General features: G+C 44.6%; 10 protein-coding genes across 10 annotated transcripts; 8 read left to right on the plus strand and 2 right to left on the minus strand.

Annotated features, from left to right (window-relative positions):
* Window positions 1–50: 50 nt before the first annotated feature.
* Window positions 51–546, minus strand: N7495_006761 (transcription factor; the record flags this gene model as incomplete). The annotated part of the gene is made up of 2 exons (XM_057209412.1): window positions 51–453; window positions 536–546. The coding sequence occupies 2 exons, from the start codon at window positions 544–546 to the stop codon at window positions 51–53; spliced, it is 414 nt and encodes a 137-aa protein (XP_057063186.1).
* Window positions 547–1,378: 832 nt separating this feature from the next.
* On the plus strand, window positions 1,379–2,265 carry N7495_006762 (GNAT family N-acetyltransferase; the record flags this gene model as incomplete). The annotated part of the gene is made up of 3 exons (XM_057209413.1): window positions 1,379–1,495; window positions 1,602–2,171; window positions 2,227–2,265. 3 exons carry the CDS (start codon window positions 1,379–1,381, stop codon window positions 2,263–2,265), a joined length of 726 nt encoding a protein of 241 aa, XP_057063187.1.
* A 3,354-nt stretch (window positions 2,266–5,619) lies between these two features.
* N7495_006763 (uncharacterized protein) lies at window positions 5,620–6,206 on the plus strand (the record flags this gene model as incomplete). Its single annotated transcript, XM_057209414.1, has 2 exons — window positions 5,620–5,845; window positions 5,914–6,206. The coding sequence occupies 2 exons, from the start codon at window positions 5,620–5,622 to the stop codon at window positions 6,204–6,206; spliced, it is 519 nt and encodes a 172-aa protein (XP_057063188.1).
* A 1,178-nt stretch (window positions 6,207–7,384) lies between these two features.
* N7495_006764 (uncharacterized protein) lies at window positions 7,385–8,364 on the plus strand (the record flags this gene model as incomplete). Its single annotated transcript, XM_057209415.1, has 2 exons — window positions 7,385–7,467; window positions 7,542–8,364. The coding sequence occupies 2 exons, from the start codon at window positions 7,385–7,387 to the stop codon at window positions 8,362–8,364; spliced, it is 906 nt and encodes a 301-aa protein (XP_057063189.1).
* A 104-nt stretch (window positions 8,365–8,468) lies between these two features.
* Window positions 8,469–10,410, minus strand: N7495_006765 (flavin-containing monooxygenase; the record flags this gene model as incomplete). Its single annotated transcript, XM_057209416.1, has 2 exons — window positions 8,469–9,703; window positions 9,756–10,410. 2 exons carry the CDS (start codon window positions 10,408–10,410, stop codon window positions 8,469–8,471), a joined length of 1,890 nt encoding a protein of 629 aa, XP_057063190.1.
* Window positions 10,411–15,620: 5,210 nt separating this feature from the next.
* Window positions 15,621–17,109, plus strand: N7495_006766 (MFS transporter; the record flags this gene model as incomplete). Its single annotated transcript, XM_057209417.1, has 2 exons — window positions 15,621–15,887; window positions 15,943–17,109. The coding sequence occupies 2 exons, from the start codon at window positions 15,621–15,623 to the stop codon at window positions 17,107–17,109; spliced, it is 1,434 nt and encodes a 477-aa protein (XP_057063191.1).
* A 755-nt stretch (window positions 17,110–17,864) lies between these two features.
* Window positions 17,865–18,215, plus strand: N7495_006767 (uncharacterized protein; the record flags this gene model as incomplete). The annotated part of the gene is made up of 1 exon (XM_057209418.1): window positions 17,865–18,215. The coding sequence occupies one exon, from the start codon at window positions 17,865–17,867 to the stop codon at window positions 18,213–18,215; it is 351 nt and encodes a 116-aa protein (XP_057063192.1).
* Window positions 18,216–18,283: 68 nt separating this feature from the next.
* On the plus strand, window positions 18,284–18,899 carry N7495_006768 (uncharacterized protein; the record flags this gene model as incomplete). The annotated part of the gene is made up of 3 exons (XM_057209419.1): window positions 18,284–18,410; window positions 18,469–18,621; window positions 18,682–18,899. 3 exons carry the CDS (start codon window positions 18,284–18,286, stop codon window positions 18,897–18,899), a joined length of 498 nt encoding a protein of 165 aa, XP_057063193.1.
* A 749-nt stretch (window positions 18,900–19,648) lies between these two features.
* N7495_006769 (phosphate transporter) lies at window positions 19,649–21,740 on the plus strand (the record flags this gene model as incomplete). The annotated part of the gene is made up of 5 exons (XM_057209420.1): window positions 19,649–19,711; window positions 19,792–19,899; window positions 19,951–20,282; window positions 20,343–21,283; window positions 21,343–21,740. 5 exons carry the CDS (start codon window positions 19,649–19,651, stop codon window positions 21,738–21,740), a joined length of 1,842 nt encoding a protein of 613 aa, XP_057063194.1.
* Window positions 21,741–23,064: 1,324 nt separating this feature from the next.
* N7495_006770 (glycoside hydrolase family 5 protein) lies at window positions 23,065–24,319 on the plus strand (the record flags this gene model as incomplete). Its single annotated transcript, XM_057209421.1, has 6 exons — window positions 23,065–23,152; window positions 23,207–23,265; window positions 23,321–23,473; window positions 23,524–23,588; window positions 23,640–23,737; window positions 23,790–24,319. 6 exons carry the CDS (start codon window positions 23,065–23,067, stop codon window positions 24,317–24,319), a joined length of 993 nt encoding a protein of 330 aa, XP_057063195.1.
* Window positions 24,320–24,548: the final 229 nt, after the last annotated feature.

A 24,548-nucleotide genomic window follows, 5' to 3' on the forward strand; every position in this document is an offset into this window, starting at 1 on the left:
CAGCGTCATTTTGGACAAAGCTTTTGATCTCTGATATCTATGGCTCTCCTTCAGTCAATCAACAAGACTAGGACTGAGGAAGGTCGACTTACTTCGTCTAATATTGCTGACCAATGGGTGTCATCAACGTATGTGGCCTTGCTACCCTGCAGTGAGATATGGCCAAAGGATTTGGTGGGCTCAATCTTCTCCAATTGGGATCCTTCGATTCCAAGGTCTTTCGATAAATCGGTTTCAATCTGGCTTAGCACCGTTGGTGAGTTGGAATTCTCCACAAATGATGTGATGAGTCTCTCTAGATGACCAATCCGGTCTGTCAAGTTTGAAGCATTTGTTTGCTTTTTCTCTTTGGCCACACGATCTGAGCCAAGACGTTTTGGCTCGGGATAAGTACAAGCTGGCAGCCCGCGGTGTTTGCAAGATGAGCAAGGGTCAAGTCGGTCACATCGCAATCTGTGGATCAATTAATATGGCGTCTCTGTAAAAGTACGATCGATCGGAAAGTAGACACAGGAGTCATACTTTCTTATCCTACAGAAGTTGCATGATAGTTGTGGCTTATCCCGTCGTCTATTTGGAGGCGGGGGATTTTGCGAAATTTTGGGTTCCATTGTCATTCCAATGAAGATGGAATATGCAAGAATGTATGAAAAAGTACTCCAAAGAATAGATCTGAGGTTTAGCTGGAATTGGGATCAATTCATCCTTCGCGTTGATATTAGTAATCATTTATTGGCCTGATAAACCAGGCGACAAGGTGCGCGGTCACCTTCCCAATTTTGAATAGCGCGTCCCCACATAAGCCTTGGGCGACCCCGCGTTCTTACAGAAATGCAAGATCAACCATCTCAAGCTACTGACTGAGCCTTTGCTGGTCTGGACCAGACTTTTGGCGGTTATTGCGAGAGCCCATACTCTGAAGCACCAAAAATTACGCCCTATTTTGAACACCCGCCTTTGCCGAAGAACTGTCCCTAAATGGTTGAGATTGACAAGTGGATCACAGATAATTAATTGTTGAATACTCCGTCCTCCCTACTTATATAGACTCTTCTCCGCCCCAGAATCTCCAAACTATAATCAAACAATTCACCGAAATAAAACTTTCTAGCCTTCCACCACTGGTGCACATACACATAGAACTTACAACCTCTTTTATCTCATCCTACCATTCCTTATCTAGTGGCTGCATACCACTTCAGCTTTACTTAGATGGCGGTTTTATCACGCTATCCTCTACGGCCTCATACGCACGCCTATACTATATCATTGTCTCAGCCCAGTCACGGGGCTAGTAGATCCGGTTCTCGCTTATCTATACCCGTGCTGTAAATCAGCTACCCTTGTGAGCCGAGACTGTAGAGGCAAGGCAAAGACCATGTTAATCGAGATTGTTCCCTTGACTGAGGCTGATGTCCCCGGCGCTGTAGAATGTGTACAGAGAGCATTCACCGATGACCCTTACTTCCTGTGGGCATTTAATGATCCATCCAAGGTATGAAATAATACTACCCAAGTGTGACAACTTTGGAATTCTAAACGATTCAATTTCATTCCATTTATGACAGTTTAAGAAAGGCCTGACAATTGTTGTCGATTAGTTCAGTGTCCAACGAAACGCAGCCTCACTTGCAGCACATTTTCATTACGGGATTAACTTAGGCGAGCCCATTTCCATCGCCAGAGTCACCCGCGCAACTGGCAATCAGAAAACAGATCGCGAACTCCAGATCCCTCCAGGAACTGTCGTCGGTCTTGTTTGGTGGCATTCTCCTCGAGCAGCTTCTGAGCCACAGACTTGGTCTATATGGGCACAAGGATGGCTCCTCTCCTTCCGACAGCTTATGAACAACATTCGCTTCCTTGGTCGTGGTGGCCTTAATGTCAACCGATTCTGGGTCTGGAAACAAACGCAACAGGCTGCACATGAAGCTCTCTGGACAGATCGTTGTGGATATTATTTTTGCAATATCGTAGCCGTCAGCTCCCAGGCTCGCGGCATGGGGATCGGTAAGCGTCTCATGCAGACTGTTATGGAAAAGGCAGATCGAGAGTGTGTACCGTGCTATCTCGAAAGCTCCAAGTCGTATCCCAATGTGCCCATGTATGAGAAGATGGGATTTGAACTTATCAAAGAGATAGAATGTGTGGAAGGAGGTGATGCTTGCAAAGTAAGTCTCTCACTAATCCGGAATCTTGCTTAGTGACTTACTAGAACTGAATCAGCTGTACTGCATGATTCGCAAACCCAAAATCAAGGTCTAGTTATACGAGAGACGCCAGTTTACGAGAGGAGTACAAAACCTGATATCAGGAGCCTTATGTTAAAGCTCTTATATATTTACTCTTTTCTTGAGTAAAGAGATGCGGATACTCTCAAAATTCACTATGATAGGGTGTTGACGATTTAATAGCAATATCATAATAGTCCAGTGACACTCTAGTCAAACTCAATCGTAAAAGGATCAGTGGATTCTCCAATAGCACCAATAACGCACCCATAGAGCCCTCGCTGGTCCGACATATTGTCCTTCCATGAGATGAGAAGCTTCCTGATCCCCGCATCCAACAACCCTTGAAAATCTTGAGCTTCCATAAGACCCCTGACAGGAATTAGTTGGTAGTGTGGAATTAGGAACACTTGGGCATATTTTTCGGAGACTTGCCCGGCTTTTCGCAGTCTTATGGCCTAGAACACCGCATCAAAATGATCAGATCCTTTTTTTCGGCGCCCGTTCTCATAATCCTATCTAAGGTACGAGACCCTTAACTTCAAAGCCATTTTGAAGTTTGGATTTAGAAGTTGAGCCCCTCGAAGAACTTACGCCACTTCGATATGCCTAGTGATCTGCTCATAGGTGAGTATGCTGTCAATCGTGGTGAGAAAGTCGATTTGAATAGCGACGGAATTTCTGGTATGATACCTCGGACAACTCATTGAATCTGTCTTTAGTCTTTTGAAAATGTTTATTTCGCAGCTATAGGAACTGGGGGAGAAACAAACTAACGCGTATTTGCACAAGGTGTACTGGGCGCTTAAAGCTATCACGCCAAACGTCTTCAATACCTAGAAAATAACCTTGCAGAACGCTCACACATGTGATAGGACCAAAAAGTACATAAATCCCCGCTTTCGAAGTCACCGTCCTGCATAACTATATCAATGCTGTTACATTTCTTTGTGCCATTATGTTCGCCGAGGTAGCCCGAGGCCGCCATCGCATGATTGCCATACCAACAAAACGCTCGCCATGATTGGCTATTTCAAGCACCAGCAGAAAACAGACAATCACTACTGGCCAGCTTCCTTGTGTATTAATTTTTATGTGCAAATCATGTATACTGGCGCAGCAGCAAAGGAAGTATAGGCGCCGACAACACGACTTGGTCATTCTTCACGTTACTCAGTGATGACATTGAGATCAGGACATTTTGAAAAGGCTGTGATATTTTCCGCATAAATAGGACATTCCTGTCACTGGATATCTTGAAAATCACTCAACCTCAAGCAATCTGATCAAGCCCTCGGGCCTTCTGAATATCTCAAGTACTTTGCTTGTTTGCAAAAAGGCATATATATATATATATATATATATATAAGTACCAGGTACTATCCCACCTCCTCTATACTACATTCCATTGCATCTATTCCTTGTAAGTTTTTTTGATCGCTGGACAAGTTCCAATTCCGTGTGGAACCTTGCGGACGGTCCGTCCTGGTCCACAGACTTTTTTGGTCTATGAAAAATTCCAGTAACTGATCAAGACACGATTAGCTAGTCATAAGAGCTCTCGGATTTCTCATTATTTTGGAAACCTTGAAGCCCTAAGTCGGAGTAATCAAGAAGCCGTCCGTCCAGCTGATTTCGCCACCCTTAAGGACAGAGACACAAGCTCAGGCCTATTTCTTATTCAACTGCTTCGAAATGAAGACCATACACTTGGATACTCACAGCCAGAGGTACTTAACCACCACCTAAAATGATAGTCAATTGATACTAACTAAGGCCAGTCCTCTTCCATGTCGCCAATGGAAAAGAATGTATCGAGTACCTGCAAAGTGCACCAGGATAAAGACGAATGAAAGGCAGGGTATGTCCCATAAGAATTAACCCAACATTGCCATCTCTCACAAAGTCAAGAGGATTTCCGAGAAACCGAACACCTTCACTTTATTGGGACTCATCGAGAGCCTAACTTGCCGATCCATGGAAACTTTGAATGGTAGATTAGCTTGCAGAAGCATGAATCAAGATGTGAGCTGCGTCAGCTGACTAACCCTTTCAAGCCCATCAATGCCGATCCTTCCATTTTGACACATCCTATTGATTTTTAGCTAACCAGTTGTTCTGAGTCAATTCATTGGCAAAACTCCTTTTCTATGACCAGAGCTGTTGTTGCCTGATTAAGCTTGTTGTACCATGTGGCTATCAGTGGGGTTGGAATGTGCACGAACCACAGAGTAAAGTGGATTCGAATTATGTACAGATTCTTCCAAGGTTTTGATTGACTCAGATTTTGTCTTGGGTAAATCCTTCACCGGTCTTCAACCTGTTTTCTACATGTTATCTACTGCATTTACTTTTCTGTTCTTTCCATGCTTTTGTTATCGTTATCTATGTTTGAACCTGATCGATCATCCTACTCTGGCAGCCTGAACTTCATATGACGTTGTCAACTGTGACTAGTATTTAGTCACGATAATACTAGTACACAGTTGGACTAGTAATAATTTGTAGATTGTGGTCAAAGGCTGATGGATTCAGCTCTGCGACCGACTCTGAAACGGCAGCTCCACTGTTGCTGTATCACGATGTGAGTGGCTTGGTACTTGTTCTGTCTCCACTTCTTGTCCTGGGAAAAGTACTGGAACCAAGTCCCAAATATACGTTCTATTTATGGTAAATTTGGGGGTTATCTTAGTTGGAATACCTCCATGCCATATTGCCATAATCTATTATATCGTACTCTATGTAATAGAATGAAGCAATAATTACTCCGTAATCCGTGTAATCCTATACTTCCAATAATCAGGCAACAGAATCCGCCCGATCCGCAACCATGAGCCGAGAGTTTAATACGGAGTAACTATGGAGTCCATACGGAGATTTGGTTTAAAGGGATTGTCCTTTTCGGCCCGGAGTTTGCCAGGGACGCGCTTTTAACCAGCCAATCATGCCTATTGATTGGACAAACATAACACATCAGATTTGCGATTGTGAACCATCCACGTTAGCGTAAGCCTGATTTTCCCTCTTATACATGTATCCACATCCCTGCCCTTTGGTCAATTTCTTTTTTTCCCTCTTTTTCCCCTCTTTATTTATCTCTATTTCCTCCCTCGACTCCCTGTACATACAGTCTTCTCTTCAATTTGATTTCATTCTACAATACCTGTACCTAGGTAGCATATCGACCAACCCCCCGACTGATGCACTGACCACCTGAGAACGTCAAATACCAATACGCTGTATAACGCTGTACATACAATCCCGATTGCGACACAGACGAGGCCGGATATTTGAATATTTGAATATTTGAATATTTGAATATCTGAATATCTGAATATCTGAATATCTTTCAACCCTTGGAAGCATATACATATACATATACGTCAAAATGACGCTTTCAAATTCCGCTATTATCGTTATCGTCTTAGTGTGCTGTCTGGCCGTTATAGCTGTCTGCGCAGCCCTATTTAAGCACTACCAACCCCCCGAAGAGACTACTGTGTCTGCATATAATGCATCAGTCGAACAAGATAAATACATGAGGACAGTACGGGAACGGAACTATGGACATCTGAAACACGCGTCCATGAGCGGACAGGATGTCGAAGCTCGATGTATGTGTCAGCCCATATTACAATTGGCTTTCCACCTCTTCTAACTTCTTGTCTTCTCCCAATTATAGACTCCCAAGCTGAATTGAATGGCGGCTATCCTTATGGTCACAACAACCCCAGTCAACAATTCAGTCAATACGAGTCTTACTACGGGCCAGAAACTCCGTCTGCTTATGTCGAGACTCCGTACGTGGAAACTCCCTATGTGGAAACTCCCTATGTCGAAACACCTTATTTGGAACATGAAGTCAACTACTCAGAAAAGCAACCTCATGTTGTCGGAAAGGAAGCGCATGCTACTCAAGAATCTGAACTTCCTGTCCCCTCTGTCCCTGCTGCGACCGCGAATACGACTCATTAAGCACACCATCACACGATCCCCATGATGGAATACTTTATACGATGGATGGCTGGATGAAAATAGATTGGATTTGTACTTGGTTGGCAGGACCTAAATTGGCGATCAGTGATCAGCCATTTGATATCAAGGTCTGGACAAGTCAATTGTTTGACTGTTGACACGTATGGTCGGATGATTTTGTCCTGATAATCCGTCTTGGGAATCTCTATTTAGGTTTTTCCTTTTCTGTTTCCTGTTTTCCTTTTTTTGTCGGTTTTTTCCTTTCTGTTATTTCAGCGATTATCTCATTTCTGGCGCTATCAATTGCGCAATTCACGCAAAAGGGTCTGCCAGATGCATAGGTATCCTTGGACCCATCACCTTGAACGTCATTTCGGTGTTTTTCTTTACGCTCCTGGCCACTGGAATATTGATACCCTACTTAATACCTTCATAACTTTAACATCGGACTGAATGAATGCCCCGAGCACCTAGGTCCTCAAGCTTGAGCTCAAAGGTCCATGAAAAAGCTATAAATATCCTCCACATTGGGTCTGTTCCACCGTTGAATGCTAAATGAGTGTTCTTGAATGACATAATCCGGGCTAGTTGATCTACGCCATCTTTTCAGCCCTGGGAGTTTAACACCTGTCATACTCTTAGCGGCTCCTAGGGGGTAGATTATCTCCGCAAATATTTTTTTCGTGTAGTACGGACCTCGGGAATAAGAGTCAGTCCGTTTACTTCCTTATTATTCCTTATTCTGCTTACTTCTGCATTGATGACGAGGGAATTCCCGGGCGCTTCAAGAGCAAATGAAAAGACCTGACTCGGTTATGAACTGTGGACCCTTAGACGGTTCGCCCTAATAATAAGGCTATTGGCTACCGTCGACTTAGTAACTAGGTAAGCGGCTCTAATCCATGGTACTTTTTGGATGACAGCATGACAAGGCTGGCAAATATTGACCCGAAGGCCGATGCGAGAAGGATTTGCCCTAAGTTCGTTACGAAAAAAGCAAATAGCCTCGGCCTCCGAACACCTGAAACTCCACACGGCTCGCATACCGTTGAGCTAAGGCCAAGAAACTAAGAGGGCTATTTAATAAAGTCGGTGAGGGATTAGAAAGGGGATCATAAAGGATTAGACTACCCTTAGTTCTTAGTCCACCGTGCTTACTTCCTACTATCATCTCCAACATGAGCCTTTACCTACAACCGCCCGTGTTGCGTGCTTCGGCCATATCAGTAAACTATGAAAGCGACACAGGAGGGGATGAAAGGTATGACCACTCGCTTGGTCGTCAATATTGAAGCTTGAAAACTGGATGAAATGCTCATAATAACCTCTATTCAGGCCAGGCCAAACCTCTTCAACTAAAATTCAAGCTCATTTCCAAATCGCCTGTCGACCACCAAAATCCACATTCTGCCTAAGTCCCAAACTCGTCCTCCAAGTCCAACAAGTCCTCCCAAATCACCGCCCAATTGCCGTTTTAGAATGTTGGCAACCACCTTTCCGCAAGGGCAAATTAACTCGAGACTTTCATCATCGCCCCAAGCTCCGCTCGGGTGATCTATACGCGACTCACGCCGAAGGTTTCACTTCAATCTCTAATCCCGTCTACAAACACAAACAATCCTCGTCGGATACAACACAAAGCAGCAGCAGCAGCGATACAAAGGGCCATTATCACTCAGACCACGACGTTGCAGATCAGGATATCGTCGCGGCATTGTGCAATGCCCAGACTCCATCTACTATATACTTTCGCGACACACGGTGCAGTTGGCAAGTCAGTGCGAGCACGGCTGGGCCCGCGCGTACGCCGTGTTATAGATTTACGATGAAGAATGACGAGGACCAGGATTCTACCGATCCTGGACGGATGATTTTGCAGTGGGAGAAGCGGAGTGGCAAGAATGAGTCGGATGGTGAGCACTTTGTGCTTGTTTTGATTGATCGCAGTTTGAAGAAAAAAAGTCGTATCACTACTATGCGACGGTCGGGATTGGAGATCCTTGTGCGGAAGGATTCTATTATAGACAGTTTGGAGACATGTATGCAGCTCACTGGGCCGGCAGAGAAGCAGGAGTTGGAGACTTGGTTGTATACACATGTCCTTACGTTTGGGGTGTGGGTTGCTAATCAGGAAAACTGGTTTGGGGCATCTAAGTAAATAATAAATAATTAGACTAGCTTAGGTGTATTTTACTAAGAAACCTTGGAATTGGCCTTTATAGCTGGCTATGTATAGTAGAATTTCGACTAGCTATTACGTACTTAGGTAGCAATACCTACTTCTAGCGCTTTTATCTGCAACGCCAATAGTCGCGAGTAGTATCTGCATAGAGCAAGATTGCCACCCATAAACCAGAAACCGGGATGACCACTGCGACGCCATATAGTGCGGAACTCACCCTCGGTGTCTAATCCCCAGACATCGCCGACACGGTCTGCGACTTCATCTCCAAAGATCATTTGAGCCTGGCTCCTCATATTCTGATAGCCGGTCGCAAAGACAATTTCATCCGCCTCCAACTGCGATCCATCCGCAAAGAGGATTCCGTGAGGAAGAATTTCACTTATCTCCTGTCCTTGTTTCACCTTTATCTTCCCATCAATGATCAACTGGCTACCTCCTACATCAATGTAATAGCCACCGCCTCGCTGGAAGTATTTCATCATGAGTCCAGTCTCCATAGGGCCAGAGTCAACCTTGAAACCGACCTTCTCCAATCCAGCAAGGATTTTCGCATCGTTCTGGCCCACTGCTTTCGAGACCTTGAGCTGCTGCGCTTTGAACAGCTCGGGTGCAATACTCCAAAGATAGATATCTGCATCTTCCGTCGGAGGTCCACCCTCCTCGTACAGACCCTTCATGGATATTTCAGTAATAGACTTTGAACTCACGACGCAGGTTGAGCTGCGCTGCACCATTGTGACATCGTATCCCTTCTCAAAGTAATCCTGTGCGATATCGTGACCAGAATTACAAGATCCAATCACAACAGCCTTCTTGCCCTTCGCATTCGAGTCTGCGCCAGGAAATTCAGAGCTATGACAGATGCGATAACCCTTGAAGTTCTCTATTCCAGGAAAATCAGGAGCCTTCTTCTTCCCGGAATGACCAGTGGCCTGGATAACATGGCGCGGATGGAGAGTGCGGGATTCAGTTGAACCGTCTTCTTTTTCGCGCTGCAGGACAACGGTCCACTGCTTCTTGCTCTCATCCCAAGCTGAGGACTTCAGCTCAGTCTTTACCCAGACATTCAGCTCAAGCAGTTTCACGTAGGACTCGAAGAACTCGGCAAGTTTGTCCTTGGGCGTGAAAACAGGCCAAGACGATGGGAATGGGAGATAGGGCATTTGGTCAAACCAGACAGGGTCATGCAGAACAAGCTGGTGATAGCGACGTCGCCAACTATCTCCGATTCTATCTTCTTGATCGATGATCAATGTGTCAACGTCTAGCATCTTGAGACGCGCAGCAGCAGTAAGGCCACCCTGGCCAGCACCTGTCTTGCATCAGTGATGTATACACGTTGATCAACAAAACCAAATACGTACCGATTATTAGAACTGCAGGATCTTTCTCCTCAAAGCTCACATCTGCATTCCTCCGATCCAGCCAGTTCTTCCTCCCATGCTGCGCTCCATGCAGAGCACCAAGCGGTCTATGTCTTCCAGTTACCTCTTCATAGCCGGTCAACTCTCGCAAGGAAGTGAAAATCGTAAAAATTTTCCACTGATCCCCCTGCTGTGCTAATCGCACAACCCCAGTCCCAGAGCCAAGGTCAGTAGTAACCAGAATGAAGAATTCAATTCCATGCACATCTCCAAAGGCATCAATGGGTCCAGTACGCGGCGCTTTAAAAGGAGAAGACCGGTCAATTTGGATGTTGAGGGATGATGAGCTTGCAGTGGCATATTTGACTAGCGCCTCGCGGCCCTTTACAGTTCGGAAATCCCATGACAGGCATAAGTGGTCTCGCCAGTAGCTATTTTCTATGAATAGTGCAGAAAGGGCGCTGGCATCTTTCTTTTCCAGAGCGATGTTTGCTTTGTTGATTACGTCTGTTGCGAGATTGTCGGGATTTGAGGGGGTTGATGTGCTTGTTTCGGGGTAGATACCAATGGCAATATCGCAGGAGCCTGGTTCCACTCTGTATCGTGAAGGGATATTGGCCTGATTGGTTCCAAGCACAGCTTCGACTACAGCCATATTTTCAGATGAGATGTGGTTTCGAGCGAAAAATAGAAGGAAATTACCTGGGTAGTCCGTGTGAGAATGCCTTGAGCAATATATGCACTAACCCCGCAGTCTAGTTCTTTTGCTAACCTTGGAACCTCCAGGGCTGGGGAAGCTGGAGATATTCCGGAGCCCCGAAGTCCGGCTGCAGTGACAGGCCCTTTTGCTCCAGAGTTTCCAGCTTCCAATTGAATGAAGGGTGTGATGCAATCAATTCCCAATAGCTCCAGGGCCACTTGTTACACATAGGCACATTGACCTTTTCTCCTCAGTGTCATTGAACGATAGGCTTGAGAGTTAATGATTCTCGAGGCGACCTGATCTTCAAATATCCAAAACTACAACCCTGGTTATTGGCCGAGTAGCAATGCTACTTCATATATCAGGTACATAGATACTGGTAATCCCCGAGGCTTGGAAGTCCTGTACAAACTTCGGTGGGATATTACCAAGAAGTTTACCACGTAGCCTACAGGTACATGCATCAACCTGTAACCAAAGTAACCTAGGTACGAAGGTGGGCAGGGACATTGGAATGTGAGGGGTAATTGTGCAGGGTAGTGACAGCAAAAGTAGAATGATTGAAGTCCCCCGAGGTTCCTGGTGTGTGGAAGAGAAAATTGGAAAACCCCGCAGTGCAGGTCAAGTTTTAGTCCTTTATATTGATCTAAATGCATCCACAAAAAGAAAAGAAAAATAACGAAAAAAAGATAAAACACGAACCCTAAACTAGGCAAATTATCTTAATGGGGGAAAGAAACGCCAAGATTAATTAAAAATGATATGGAGCAAAAAGATATGCATCATCCGTGAATCGAACACGGGCCTCGTCGATGGCAACGACGAATTCTACCACTAGACCAATGATGCTAGTTCGATATGAATTGTTATCTTTTAGACATCATATTCCAAACATACAGTATTCTTTATTTCTGTGCTTAATACTTGTTCAATTTACGAAATAAACTCGTACGGGGTGGGGTCAAGTGACGAGTCGGTCGGAATTGTAATTGATCAAATTTACTGATCTAATAAATTAACCCTGGAAGTTGAGACAAGCATTCCAAGGGGTTGACTAAGCATTCTAGAATTATTCCATTTACCCAAGGTTACGCGGGATGGCGTCAGGCCTCCAGCAACGCTGTCAACTGGTCATTCGATAGGTCACAAAGTCCCCTCTACTAAGAATTCTCAACCCAAAGTGAATTCCATCCACCATTATGGACTTCACCACGCTCCGGAAATCTTGAAGATTATCCTTACTTAATTGGGTATCAACACAGTCAAGGCCCTTCGTCTAATAGACCAAAAGCATGTACAGGGCTCCGGTTTTTGAACTCTATTAGATATCCAATTGCTGATACATTGATGCAGAACCTTCGTCTTCTGTATGCTTCAGCTTGCCTTTACTTCCGCATTCAAACCTAGATTCATTTATCTGAATCCTCCAAGTCCGCATTCTGAAGTTGGGGCTCTAGGCGTAAAAGTGAGTAGGCAGCACGAGCTGCTAACAATTAAGGTCCCTTAAATGGTCCTTCTGATTTGAGCTGGTTGAGAAGACGGCAAGAAGCAACATCTAATGAGTCATTAAGCGAGATGATTGAACTTCTTCATCTTGGAATTCTATCTACTTAGATACTGAAGTTATCGTCGGACATACAAAAATGTATTCGGCTGACTGTCAAAGGTATTTGCTCTGAGAGCGAGCCTCGCATATACTCTCTTTGCTTATGACGGTAGAGCGGGGTGTCGGTGAAGAAACTCAATGCATATCGCAGTACTACTAGATAATGGATTGCATTCCATATCATAATATCACCATATATGTAAGCTTAGAGCAGTTAAAAATCCCGAGGGTTCTAGAACATGTGGTAAAGATGAAGAAAAGAAAGTGGAATCATGAATTTACTGATCCACGGAGGGGTCATAACGAGCGCATAATGAATATTGTCCTATTCTTAATCGAGATGCGGAAACTTCTAATCCAAGAAACTAAACCAGGATCTAGTAAGGCTTGTAAATTGACAGCTAATGGTAGCTTTCGACAGCCAGAAAGTATCTCACTTGACTTGGCCACTTTGTCAGAATTCCTTCTCTAGCCTGTTGGATTTCAGAATGATTGGCAATTAGGCCCGCCGTCTGTAATAGTGCAAGTGGGTCGTCTGTCCAGAATCCTCAGTCTTCGCACCCGGCATTGAACTCATACTGGTGACGTTCGTGCTGGATAAGCAAGTCAAAAGAGTCTCGGACTTTCACACGACTCGATACTGAAATTTGCACAAAGTTCTCTGAAAAAAGCAAGTGTAAGTGCTGTAGAAAGCTAGCAGTTATGAATGCCTTCGATCCTTCTGGAATCCCAGTTGCGGCAACGGAATAAGACAGCGTAATGTTGATGCGAACAGGTAATTGCCGATGACAAGGTAAAAATAATGATTCCTTCCTGGCGGGAGTTTCTCGTGTCCCACGGTATGAAGAGCAGCCAAATAATGGTATCAGACCATCTCTCTCTAGCCTGATGGCAGGAACCGAACGAGCTCAAATGGGGCCCACTTTACTAAAATTCCACGATCACTGATTAGTTAAACCTCACAACGAGAGTGAGCACCTTTTTTACTCATGATTGAAAATGAGTATCGCAGAAGTGTCAATGGTAAAGAGAGTTGAGGGTTCAGCTTCAAGTTTGAGCTTGAGGAAGAAATAAAGCCAGTAAACCGAGATATGAAGCCGAAGAGTCCGTATAGGTTGATGGAATCAAGTGAATCTTCAATACAGAGAAAGTGAAAAACGGTAAAAAGATGAAGAAAGGAAGGTCGGTCAAAGTATTTGCAGGAAGACCAAGTACAGTTCTAGGACAAAAGTTTTTGTATGGCTCCACTAAAAAGTGGAGACAAAACACATCTGCGACGCGTATCGCTGCAGAGGGTAGTATGTTTCATATTACTGTGTAGGTTAAATCTGGATTATTTGATCAATTCTTTATATCATATAATGTTATAATTTATAAATAAACAGGTGGTGTATGGCTGCAGTTTTAACATCAGGGGTGAAAATGATGCTGAGATATATATTTGAGGGTACAATCTCAGAATGTATCTTTCTCTTGGCAAAGTGGGGCGCCATACGAAACTTTTGTCCAGATGCTGTAGATTCGTAAGTTTAAATCGTGGAGATGAAAATTCAGCTTCGCACTATTCTAAGCCTTGGGCCTACCCTGACTGTAATTCTGCATTTGGTTTAGCTTATCTAGTCAGCATTCCTTTCAGTCCTTTAGATAACGCGCAAACGCATTCGATTTGTTGATTCTGATGAGATTTGGTTCCACTCTCTTCTAAAAGTTGACACATGCTCAATTGAGGCCTCAAGTTGCAGGCTGTCCTCAGGATATATTTCTCTTTGCTATATCTTTTGTCTACTGAGCATTAAAAATCTTACCCCGAGTCCTGAGACTCTATATTAGACTCACATCTCATCGGCCAAAAAGGATCTCATTATTTCGTCAAATGTTGCTATCATAGACGAGAACTGTTCATTCCCCGCTCTGCTCATGCAGACGCCTGTAATATGCGACCTGTCTATTGAAGGCAACGTCAGTTCTTATCAAGAAGCTGCAAAGAACTTTGGTTCACTTCTGCGGGCTGAGAAAGAAAAACAAATACCAATCGTATCTGCACATTCCCACTAGCGGCTATTTTTGAGACTCTTCGATACTGTCTTGACGCTTTACTGCCCAAATCCGGGGCTCCGATGCCTAACCGTTTAGTCTACCTACATGACTCAAATGTACTTTGTAGATGGAGAGTGTACATAAGTAATTGTACCGACTCAAGTCTCTATCATCAATCTGCGAAATCTACGCAGTGCTAATATTTAATATGGAGGATCAACAATTTTTCAACCTTCTTCACTTGCCTGTTGAGCTACAGCAGCATGTTATTAGCTATCTTGACTATCCAACACGTCTTTCTCTTTCAGAAACCAGCAAATTCCTCAATTCTACCATCCATATTGAAGAATTGGAAAGATTAAACTTCCTATGCACTGCAGAAACATGGCCGGAGTAGGTTTTTGAAAGCGCAGTATAAGTCTTTGCAAAACTGACTGAATCAGATACAAAGACTATTGGTCCTGCAAATATTGTCTGAAGCTCCGCCATGAAGAAAAATTTTCGGATAAGCAAAAAGGACGAAAAAGAAGCAAAGGGAGCTCAGAAAGTAATCGTCGCATGTGCATCGATTGCGACTTGGGAGAACGGATCTACCAACCAGGACAACAACTCGTCGAAGTTACCACGCAACATGTAGAGATTTGCGGCCGCTGTGAGAAGTTTTGTCAGAGAGGACTATATTGTATCTCTTGTTCGCAGTGTGAAGTGTGTCTTCAACGGCATATACCGAATACGAGCCATGGCATGAGTCTGAGACAATACGCTATCAAGGATCAGTGTCCTTATTGCTCTTTGACAGGGATGAGGGACTTGGGACAGGAGACAATTTCAAAATCAGTTGAAATTGGATTGGAGGCTGTGTTGCTTAATATGAAATTGGCGGACTTTGAGGGGTGTTATGGGTTTGAGGTAGGCCCGGAGTGGTTTGAAGATGATATTGCTTATGGGAATTTCTAGACGTGAATTGGATATCAATGTTCATATATGACAGTTACAAAGAATCAGACATCTCATCTCTGCCAATTATATTCAAGCTTAATATGGTCTACAGTAACTAGAGTATTTCATACCCATTCATAGGTACTAGCATGTACTAGGTGATGCATGTGCAGTTGTAGAGTTAAAGGGGGTTAAGTTGAAAGATACTTCATTGTTCGATATCAGGAAACTTGAAGGCTGCTGTTCTTCCCGCGAGAGAGAGAGAGAGAGAGAGAGAGAGACTCAATGCAGACCATAAAAAAGTTATTTTTTGTATGATTCATTCCCTGTACCCATCTGTGCTCCGTATCTCCGTGTGCGCTCTTGAAAATGTCCGGGTGCGGAAACATTTCGCATAGAACGCAACCCCACTCTAGGCTAAACCCACACCCGTCTATTCCCGCGGGGTAGAAGATCATTTTGACCTCTGTTCCTCTTTAAGGTCTTTGTTCAAATTTATGACTCGTATTTTCTTTCATTATTGACTCTCATGATCTGAAATTGATAGAATTGTATAATGAAAGATCAGGATCCGGAAATAATGAGCCAGGAGCCAAGCCCGAACCCGAGCTCGCAAAGAAAAGACATTCCTGAAGATTCACCTTCAAGTGGGACGGTGACTCCTGGTGAAGATGAGTTGCAAAATGAGAAGATAACGAAACAAGATTCAGATTCAGAAGATCAAAGCCCAAGGTCAACACGCAATCCACTCCTATGGGCCCCGCCTTGGTGTCGGTGGGACCCTAAGAACCCGCCTAAATTTAACGTATGGATAAACATCTTATTTGCATTTGCTGGTACTTTTACGGTATGCGTCACATTATCTGTGTTTCAAAGAAATACGACTAATTCTGTGTCTCAAGGTTGCCAATCTATACTACGCACAGCCGCTTCTAGATGAGCTAGCTCAGTATTTTGGCGTCACCCATGAACGGGCTTCATTGGTCCCAACATGTAGCCAGGCTGGGTATGCCACTGGGCTAATATTTCTCTGCCCACTTGGAGACTTGCTCCGAAGAAGACCATTTGTCCTTTCATTAATGTTTATGACGGCTACGTTATGGATTGGAATTTGCATTACCAGATCATTCAACGTATTCCTCGCGATAACATACCTGAGCTCAATCACTACCGTCACCCCTCAAGTTATGCTACCTTTAGTGGGAGATCTTGCACCCGCTAACCGACGTGCGACAGCGTTATCCATCGTTTCATCCGGGCTGGTTCTTGGCTTACTATTCGCCCGTCTTCTATCTGGAATCGTTGCCCAGTACTCCACCTGGAGGACTATATACTGGCTAGCACTAGCCCTTCAATACACCATTGTTTTCCTCCTTTGGCTGTTTATGCCTGATTATCCGCAAACAAATAAAGGTCTATCCTATCCCCGAATGCTTGTCTCGATTGTGCGATACCTGTTCACAGAGCCTGTCCTTGTACAAGCTGCATCCATGAACTTTTTCCTCTCTGCGACATTTACCAGCTTCTGGACAACATTAACCTTCCTCCTATCGGGTCGATACAACTACAGCACGATCACCATCGGATTATACTCGCTAGCCGGACTAACGCCCATGATCATGGGACCTTTTTTCGGCCGCTACGTCATCGATAAATTTGTGGTGACAGTCTCACTCCTGATATGCCTGACGATTGTCATAACTGGCATCTGTATTGGCACTTATACGGGCACTATTACAGCTGCGGGCCCGGTTCTCCAATCTGCCTTACAAGACTTTGGTCTGCAAATGTCCCAAGTTGCCAATCGCGCTGCTATTTACAGCATTGATCCCAAGTCGCGTAGTAGACTCAATACTACATTTACGTTTGTTTCATTTTGTGGACAATTGATGGGAACGGCAGTTGGGAATAGAGTCTATGATCAGAGTGGATGGATAGTGTCTGGGTCGGTGAGTGTTGCCTTTGCAGGAGCTGCATTTTTGATCTGTCTTGCACGTGGACCGGCGCAAAAGGGTTGGCTAGGATGGAGTGAGGGTATTCGAATTCGAAAGCCCGATGTACAAACATAATAGGCAAGATAGATTAACGATAGCATTAGAGGCAGGACTTTGGATTTCGGATCTTCTTTCAACTCACTTATACCAAGCCTTGAATGATCAGAGTCCCACTGTCTTATTTTCAGTTAACTTTGGAAGGATGTTAAGTTAATGTTGCCGTGATAGAGATTGACTTTCGGCGATTTCCAGAAACCTTGAAATGACCTCATAATTAATGATAAAAATTAACGTTTGCTTTTGGCTTGTTCATGGAGTTGAACATTTCTTCTAAATATCCTCTCCTTTCCATTTCATTTCCCCTTGGAAGATCTTGATAAATTATTAAATGGATCGACTACTCCAGCACTTGGTTCAGGTCCAAGTGGATTCCACAGGTTCCATGGAATTGGAAATACTGTAAATTAGCAGACATCGAAACGGTGCGAATATCTCACTCTCGTTCTTTCTTAATACAGGTATATAGGCACTCGGGTAAAATCTCAGCGACAGGACATGGATCCACATTATTGATATATCTTTACAAGTACCGTACCGGCAGCTCTAATACAATTATATTGTTTGAGTGCAGTCCTCCAAACAGATTGAATTGGCCTCCACGTGAAATGCCACATGGTGGGGTGGGCTTTTTTAATTTGGGGAATTTTCAGAGCCAGTCATTTTGGCACGTTTTTCCCATTTCTATCCACACTCTCCACTCACAACTCCACCTTTTACTCTTTCCTGTCCTTCCAGATCTCTTATTAGCATTGATACCCACTGCGATCAGCATGTCTCCTCCAGCGCCGATCTCTAAGCTGGCTGGATACTTTCACATCAAACGACACACACCAAGCCTCACAGATACCATTGAAACAGAAGAGACAGAAGTGGAAAGATCACCATCCATATTTGTCGACCAAGTCGACAAGGCTATGGAGGACGAAGTTTCCCGGGCCCTTGAACAGCTTCCAAGCAACTTCTCTTCGCGCCGAGAGAGCGCGGCTTCAGTACTCACCGTGTCGACCACTGCCACCAGCATTGCGCTGCCTACACCCAACTCTCCCAGCTTTCGCAAAGAAAGCTGGCAACTTTACGATGTTGTTGTCCGACTGATCTTGACCCCCGCCGTGACCATGTGAGAATTCCAATTCCTGCTTACGCTTTCCTGTCGTTACGCGCGGCTAACTAGTTCATATACAGTTCTTTCATGAAAAATGGACAGTTGTTCAAACTCGCTTACACATTCATTGATATCTGCAAGGATTCCTCGGGTGCCTTGAAGTGTTTGGAGCTTGGAGGAGGATTGGGGCAGCAAAAACCCTTTACACATGCATGTAAGTCACAACAAGTACATTCGCGCTTCGTTTTAAAGGAGAATTCTGATCTCTTTAGTCAATAATACACGACTACCACTTCCTCACATCGAACATCCGAAAGACTCTGCCGAGTACCCCCTCCGGATCTCCTTCTTGGATCAACAAACTGTTCAGACCGCCCAGATCGTGTTTATGACACAACTATCTTACCAATTTGAAAATTGGGAAGGTACGCGACTATAGAGATGGAATAATTTGTTAGTATGATGGACTAACAAGCGAGATATAGACTGCTGCCGATTCCAAGAGGTGTTGCTTTGTTCGAAGATCATTCTGATGGCAGGTATCAGCGAGGCGAAGTCAAAAGGTCGTGGAGAGGAATGCATAAGCCAGAACCTACGTATTCTGCGCGGAAAAAATGGCAAGCAAGTGATGATATATTTCGCCAATTCACAGCGCAAAGACTTGAAGCGCTACGTGTCTATTCCGAGTAAGCGAACACCTTGAAACCTGTGAATTCACCATCAGCTGACATGAGAATTTCTTGAAACAGTGGACTGCATTTCTGATTTCAAGCCCCCAAAGAAGAAGGGGAAGCCTTTTTTTGCTGGAACTGTCTCCAAATTTCGACATTCTTATCTCAATGCGCAGCCTACAAATCTCTTTCTTGAACGAGGATGGTTAGTATATCCCTCATACTAGCGCCCGAAGCCCCGCTGACCGCTTATTCTTTCTAGACTCGAAAGCATTCGGCGATTTCCTAAATACCCTTTAATGAACAGAACGTAATTTCCGGAGTTTTGGCGGCATTTTGGCTTGGATTTCTTGTATAATGGAGTATGTTTTTTTTAGCGATAATCGTGTGATGTTTTAGATGATACCATACGGAGTGGTGTACTATTAGATGATAGTTTGAATGAATTTCGGCAATTCAGCCCTGTTAGAACCAACTCTCATTAAAGTAGGATTCGTTAGCCCTCTGATAGCTCCACGTGTTTCCTAAGTAAGAAAGTGGGGGTTCCCGCAGTCAAATAGCCTCCTGCACGTGGAGCAAGGACAGCTTGAAATTGGTTGATTGCGCTGTGGGTCTAAATCTTGGAAACATCAATCTTAGCGGAGCCTCACTCTTTCTTCCTCATTGGTCGCCCCAAATAAATGTTCAAGCACGAGCTCTCGCAATTGTTGTTTTTACATCTCTCATTAAACAGACAGGTCACATACTATGCAACTTGAACAACTGCGTGTCCAACATTAATATGGGCAAGTTTCATGCCCGTCTCTATAAGACGGATCGTGCACGGGACTTTGATCATGAACAGGTGGGATTTAAAGTCTTCTAATCATTTGGCGGTTGAAAATTATCAAGCGGTTTAATCTAATAGTTCCATCTTATCCACAGGATCGCCATGTGCGCACACGACAGATCTATGAAACTATCGATCGACAGAGCTTCCAATGGATTGTCGTGTTGGTTGCTGGCCTAGGTTTCTTCCTCGATGGCTACACGGTGCGTCGCTTGCCCAGTTGATGGAATAACGTTACTGACAAGTTTTTACAGCTCTTTGCGAGTAACATGGCCTTGCCGATGATTGCTTATGTTTACTGGAGAGACGATACCTCCTCTGTTCGCTATGCTTGCTTCAACATCGCTACCCTTGCCGGAACCCTCTTTGGAATGGTGTTGTTCGGATTCCTCGCTGATAAAAATGGACGGAAGAAGATGTATGGTGTCGAGCTGGTGCTGCTGATTACAGCCACCGTTGGAGTCGTTATGTCGTCCAGCGGCGAGAACGATAGCATGAACGTCTACGCTTGGTTGATATGGTGGAGACTATGTGTTGGTATCGGCGTTGGTGCCGACTATCCTTTGAGCGCCGTCATTACCTCTGAGTGCGTTCTTAAATGCTATGCCCTGCGACTATGAGAAAGACAGCTGACATGGATGACTAGATTCGCTCCAACTAAGCATCGAGCCCGAATGATGGCCAGTGTCTTCTTTATGCAGCCACTCGGCCAGATCGCAGGAAATATCGTTTCACTTGTTGTTTCCGCCATCGCCCATCACAACGGAAGCGCAGATTCTACGAAAGTGGTGGATAGTATGTGGCGTTGGGTCCTGGGCATCGGTGTCATTCCAGGTGTGATTGCAACGCTATTCCGGTTCGCTATTCCCGAGAGTCCTCGCTACCTCGTTGATGTTGAGGATGATCCCACATCTGCCGAATTCGACGCAACAACTCTATTCAGCGAACCTCTTCCTAGCCCTGGTATCTTCGATAATTCGACTGGGATTGGAGTGATGACGACCGTTGTCGGAAGTTCGATGCAGCTACCATCAATTGCATCGATGACCAGTGGAGAATCTCGCCTTGAAGCTCGGTATTCCCAATCCGATTCTTATTCCCATTTGTCACCTGCTACCTTGAACTCACACTGGCGTCTTGCAAAGTCGGATATCATCCGATATTTCTGGACAGAGGGCAATTGGCGTACTTTGGCAGGCACATCTCTCGCATGGTTGTTGATGGATTTTGGATTCTACGGCATCAGTCTTTCGAGTCCACAGTTTCTTGCGAAGACATGGGGTCAGCTCAACACTGTCCGCTCTGAGCCGTATTGGATGATCGACTCCAACCCAAATGCTAATGTGTACCAAATGTTCTTTGACAGCTCCACCCGCGGGCTGGTCATTCTGAACGTTGGAAGCTTTGTCGGTGGACTGATGTTTATCATCTTCGCCTATCGCATCAACCGTGTTGCTCTCCAGAAGTACATGTTCATTCTTTTGGCCGCACTTTTTATTGCCCTAGGCTGTCTATTCTTCACCTTAAAGGAGAGCACTTCGGCAATAATAGCGCTCTACATTGTCGGCCAGATCCTTTTCAATTTTGGTAAGTACCCATTTTCCACCTGCCACAGCAGAAAAAGTACATCCACTGACATATATAAGGTCCAAATGCAACAACCTACATGATACCCGCCGAGCTTTTCCCGACTCGCTATCGAGGTACCTGCTATGGAATCAGTGCAGCTGCAGGCAAACTCGGCTCAATTTTGATCCAAGTCTCCTCAATGTACTATCAAATCAGCGGACCAAGCGAAACGTCAACCCGTCACCATGGCATTATTTCCTTTGTTTTCAGCGGCTGTATGCTTTTGGGAGCATTGGTTACGCATTATTGGATTCCATCTCTCCAGGAGAAAAGAAGCCAGAACTTGATTTGGGGTGGACAGCCCGCTACGCTTGAGACTCTGGCTATGGGTCGGATGGGTACTGGCAGTCGCGAGACTGAAGCTCAGGCTCGCAATAGAGTCCCTAAGCAGCGATCTATGTCTTTCAGCCTTTAAAAAACTCTCTTCAACTTTTATCTACGGCGTTTTGATTTACGGAGCATGAGTTCGGTGTTTGGGATGGCTACAATGTCTTTTTGCACTCCCTTTTAACATACGCTGAAGACAGATTCTTTACAGCTCAGAGATACCCAAAACACCCTTGAAGCCTTGGAATATTTTACATTGTAAACTCAGTATTGTGAACGTAAGTTTCATCTTATAAAATAGCCGGAGATCCGGGTGTTTTGACAGGTGACAGGGTGCCAAGGTGTGGCCCTGCTATCTGTAGACATGTTTTGATAAGAAGTACGACTTCCATGAAGCTATAGAAAGTAGACCACGTGACGACATATCTTTTAGTAGGGTTGTATTCCAAGGACCGTGGCCTAGCCTTCATTGGAAGTGGTATCCCGATTAGAGATTTGTAGTTTAATGTCGCCTCTCTCTTACGCCTCTCTCTTACACACATACACGGCTAAAATTTCTCCGATATTGAAACATTATTGTTTTGGATATTGTTTCTTATTTTAGGTGTCAGTGCACTTATAGACTATTGTTCTCACCGTTATCTGTCGCTAAGATCAATCCTTCAACGGTTCAGGAAGCTTAATTTTAGAGCTTAACAGACCTTATCATAACTCCCAATGCCAGAATCTGCCTATTTAGTGACAATGTACTCCCGAGGTCAGTACTTTTTACACAGGCCATTCCAGGTTAACCTCGGAAGTTCTGCAAAGCGGCTGTGAATACTAGCACCTCAATAATACTATCCCGAGGTCTGAAGAAACTCTCAAGTGCCATGTGTGGAGCCCCTATAGGCCATAGCAGCTGACGATGAAACGCAAGCTTAATATCGTATTTAGTAACTTTTAGGTATCCACCTAGCTATCTACACCTAGGCACTACTCACATCCGTCCAAGTTCAGATAAACTAGACAACCTTGTAATTGAAATAAATTGGAAACTGATCGCAATATTGCTGCCTAGTTCAAGGTTTAACTCACTATGATAGTTAGTGGTTGCTTCAAGGATCAATACCCCGCCGGAGTTTGCCAGTGCCATTTCGGGCCTCATATCCTTTTAGGAATAGACCGGCATATAGTTCCTCCATATTGTTTGCAACAAACTATGTAACATCTCTATTCCTAGGTGCGGAAATTGTCTTGAATGTGGTGTGATGAAACCCCGAATTACTCCTCAGTGCTCATCTTGACACGTTTATGGATAGGTACTTAGGTATAAAGAGCACTTCATGTGAAGAACAGGTCCACCGAGTCACATTGAGTTCGGTCCTTCTTAAGTTTCTCATCGATTTGGTCACTCCATTCAGCCCCTCAGCATGAGATTGAGCAATACTCTTGTCCTTGGTATGGCTGGGACGGCAGTAGCATCGTCCGCACTCGAGAAGAAGTCTTCCACATTCACATGTAAGTTTCCAGCTGTGTATACAAATTCATGATCGGAACTGATGAAATTGCAAGGGTTTGGGAGCAATGAGTCTGGTGCAGAGTTCGGCACAGGTGAAATCCCCGGCACTTATGTGAGTGACCTATTCATCCCCTTGGAGAAAAGCAGTAGATTAATCGTTTCTGAAGGGAACTGATTACACCTTCCCCTCCACCATCAATATCCAGGTCTTGATTGATGAGGGTATGAACATCTTCCGTATTCCATTCCTGATGGAACGAATGGTGCCGACTGAGATGACTGGGTCAATCGATAGCACCTACCTGTCCCGTCTGGAGACTGTTCGTATCCCTGTCAAGAAACATTGCGGGCTTGTTGCTGATGTTATCAGGTTGTGAGCTACATCACAGGAGAGGATGCCTATGCAGTTATCTGCGCACAGAACTTTGGTCGATAGTAAGATGCCTGTTAACCCCAAGATAACGGATTTCTCTAATGAACCACAAGCTATGGCGATATTATTAACAGCACTTCAAACTTCGAGGCATTCTGGAAAACTGTTGCTGCGGAATTCAAGTCGAACTCTAAGGTCATCTTCGACACGAGTAAGTTCTATCAGGAAATTCCTCTTGGTTATCTTTATTAACTCATGCAAAGACAACGAGTACCATGACATGACGCAGTCCCTTGTCGTGGAACTGAACCAAGCCGCCATCAATGGTATTCGTGCTGCAGGTGCCACAGAGCAGTTCATTTTCGTAGAAGGCAACTACTACACCGGCGCCTGGACCTGGGAGGAGTACAACACTGACATGTCTACTCTCACCGACACGGAGGACAAGATCATCTACGAGATGCACCAGTACCTCGATGAAGATGGCTCAGGTACCAGTGCAACTTGCGTCTCGTCTACTATCGGCCAGGAGCGTCTTGAGTCGGCGACAGCATGGCTCAAGGCAGAAGACAAAAAGGCCATTCTCGGCGAATTTGCTGGCGGCGTCAACACTGATTGCAAGGAGGCTATCACTGGTATGCTGACTTATATGCAGGAGAATTCTGAATACTGGAAGGGTGCCATGTGGTGGTCTGCTGGGCCATGGTGGGGTGACTATATCTTCAGTATGGAGCCTCCTGATGGCACTGCGTATGAGGGCATGTTGTCGACCATCAAGACATACTTCCCATAAGTGGGAGGAATATATCTGAGGATTATGCCTGAGGTCATTCCTATGACTACCTTAGCTTATTAGTGAAATCAACTGCATTTACAACCGAGAATTTCGAAGTATCTTAGATCAATCTCTCATTAATTGTCTAGATGGACTGTGTTCACCGCCATTTCCCGGAAACACCCGAATTTGCCGGACGTTAATTTCGAAGAAAAAGACGTCAGCTCAGCAGATGACAACTAAATCA

Source organism: Penicillium taxi, assembly GCF_028828555.1.
Source record: "Penicillium taxi strain IBT 34144 chromosome Unknown utg000004l_segment0_segment0, whole genome shotgun sequence".
Lineage (NCBI taxonomy): Eukaryota > Fungi > Ascomycota > Eurotiomycetes > Eurotiales > Aspergillaceae > Penicillium > Penicillium taxi.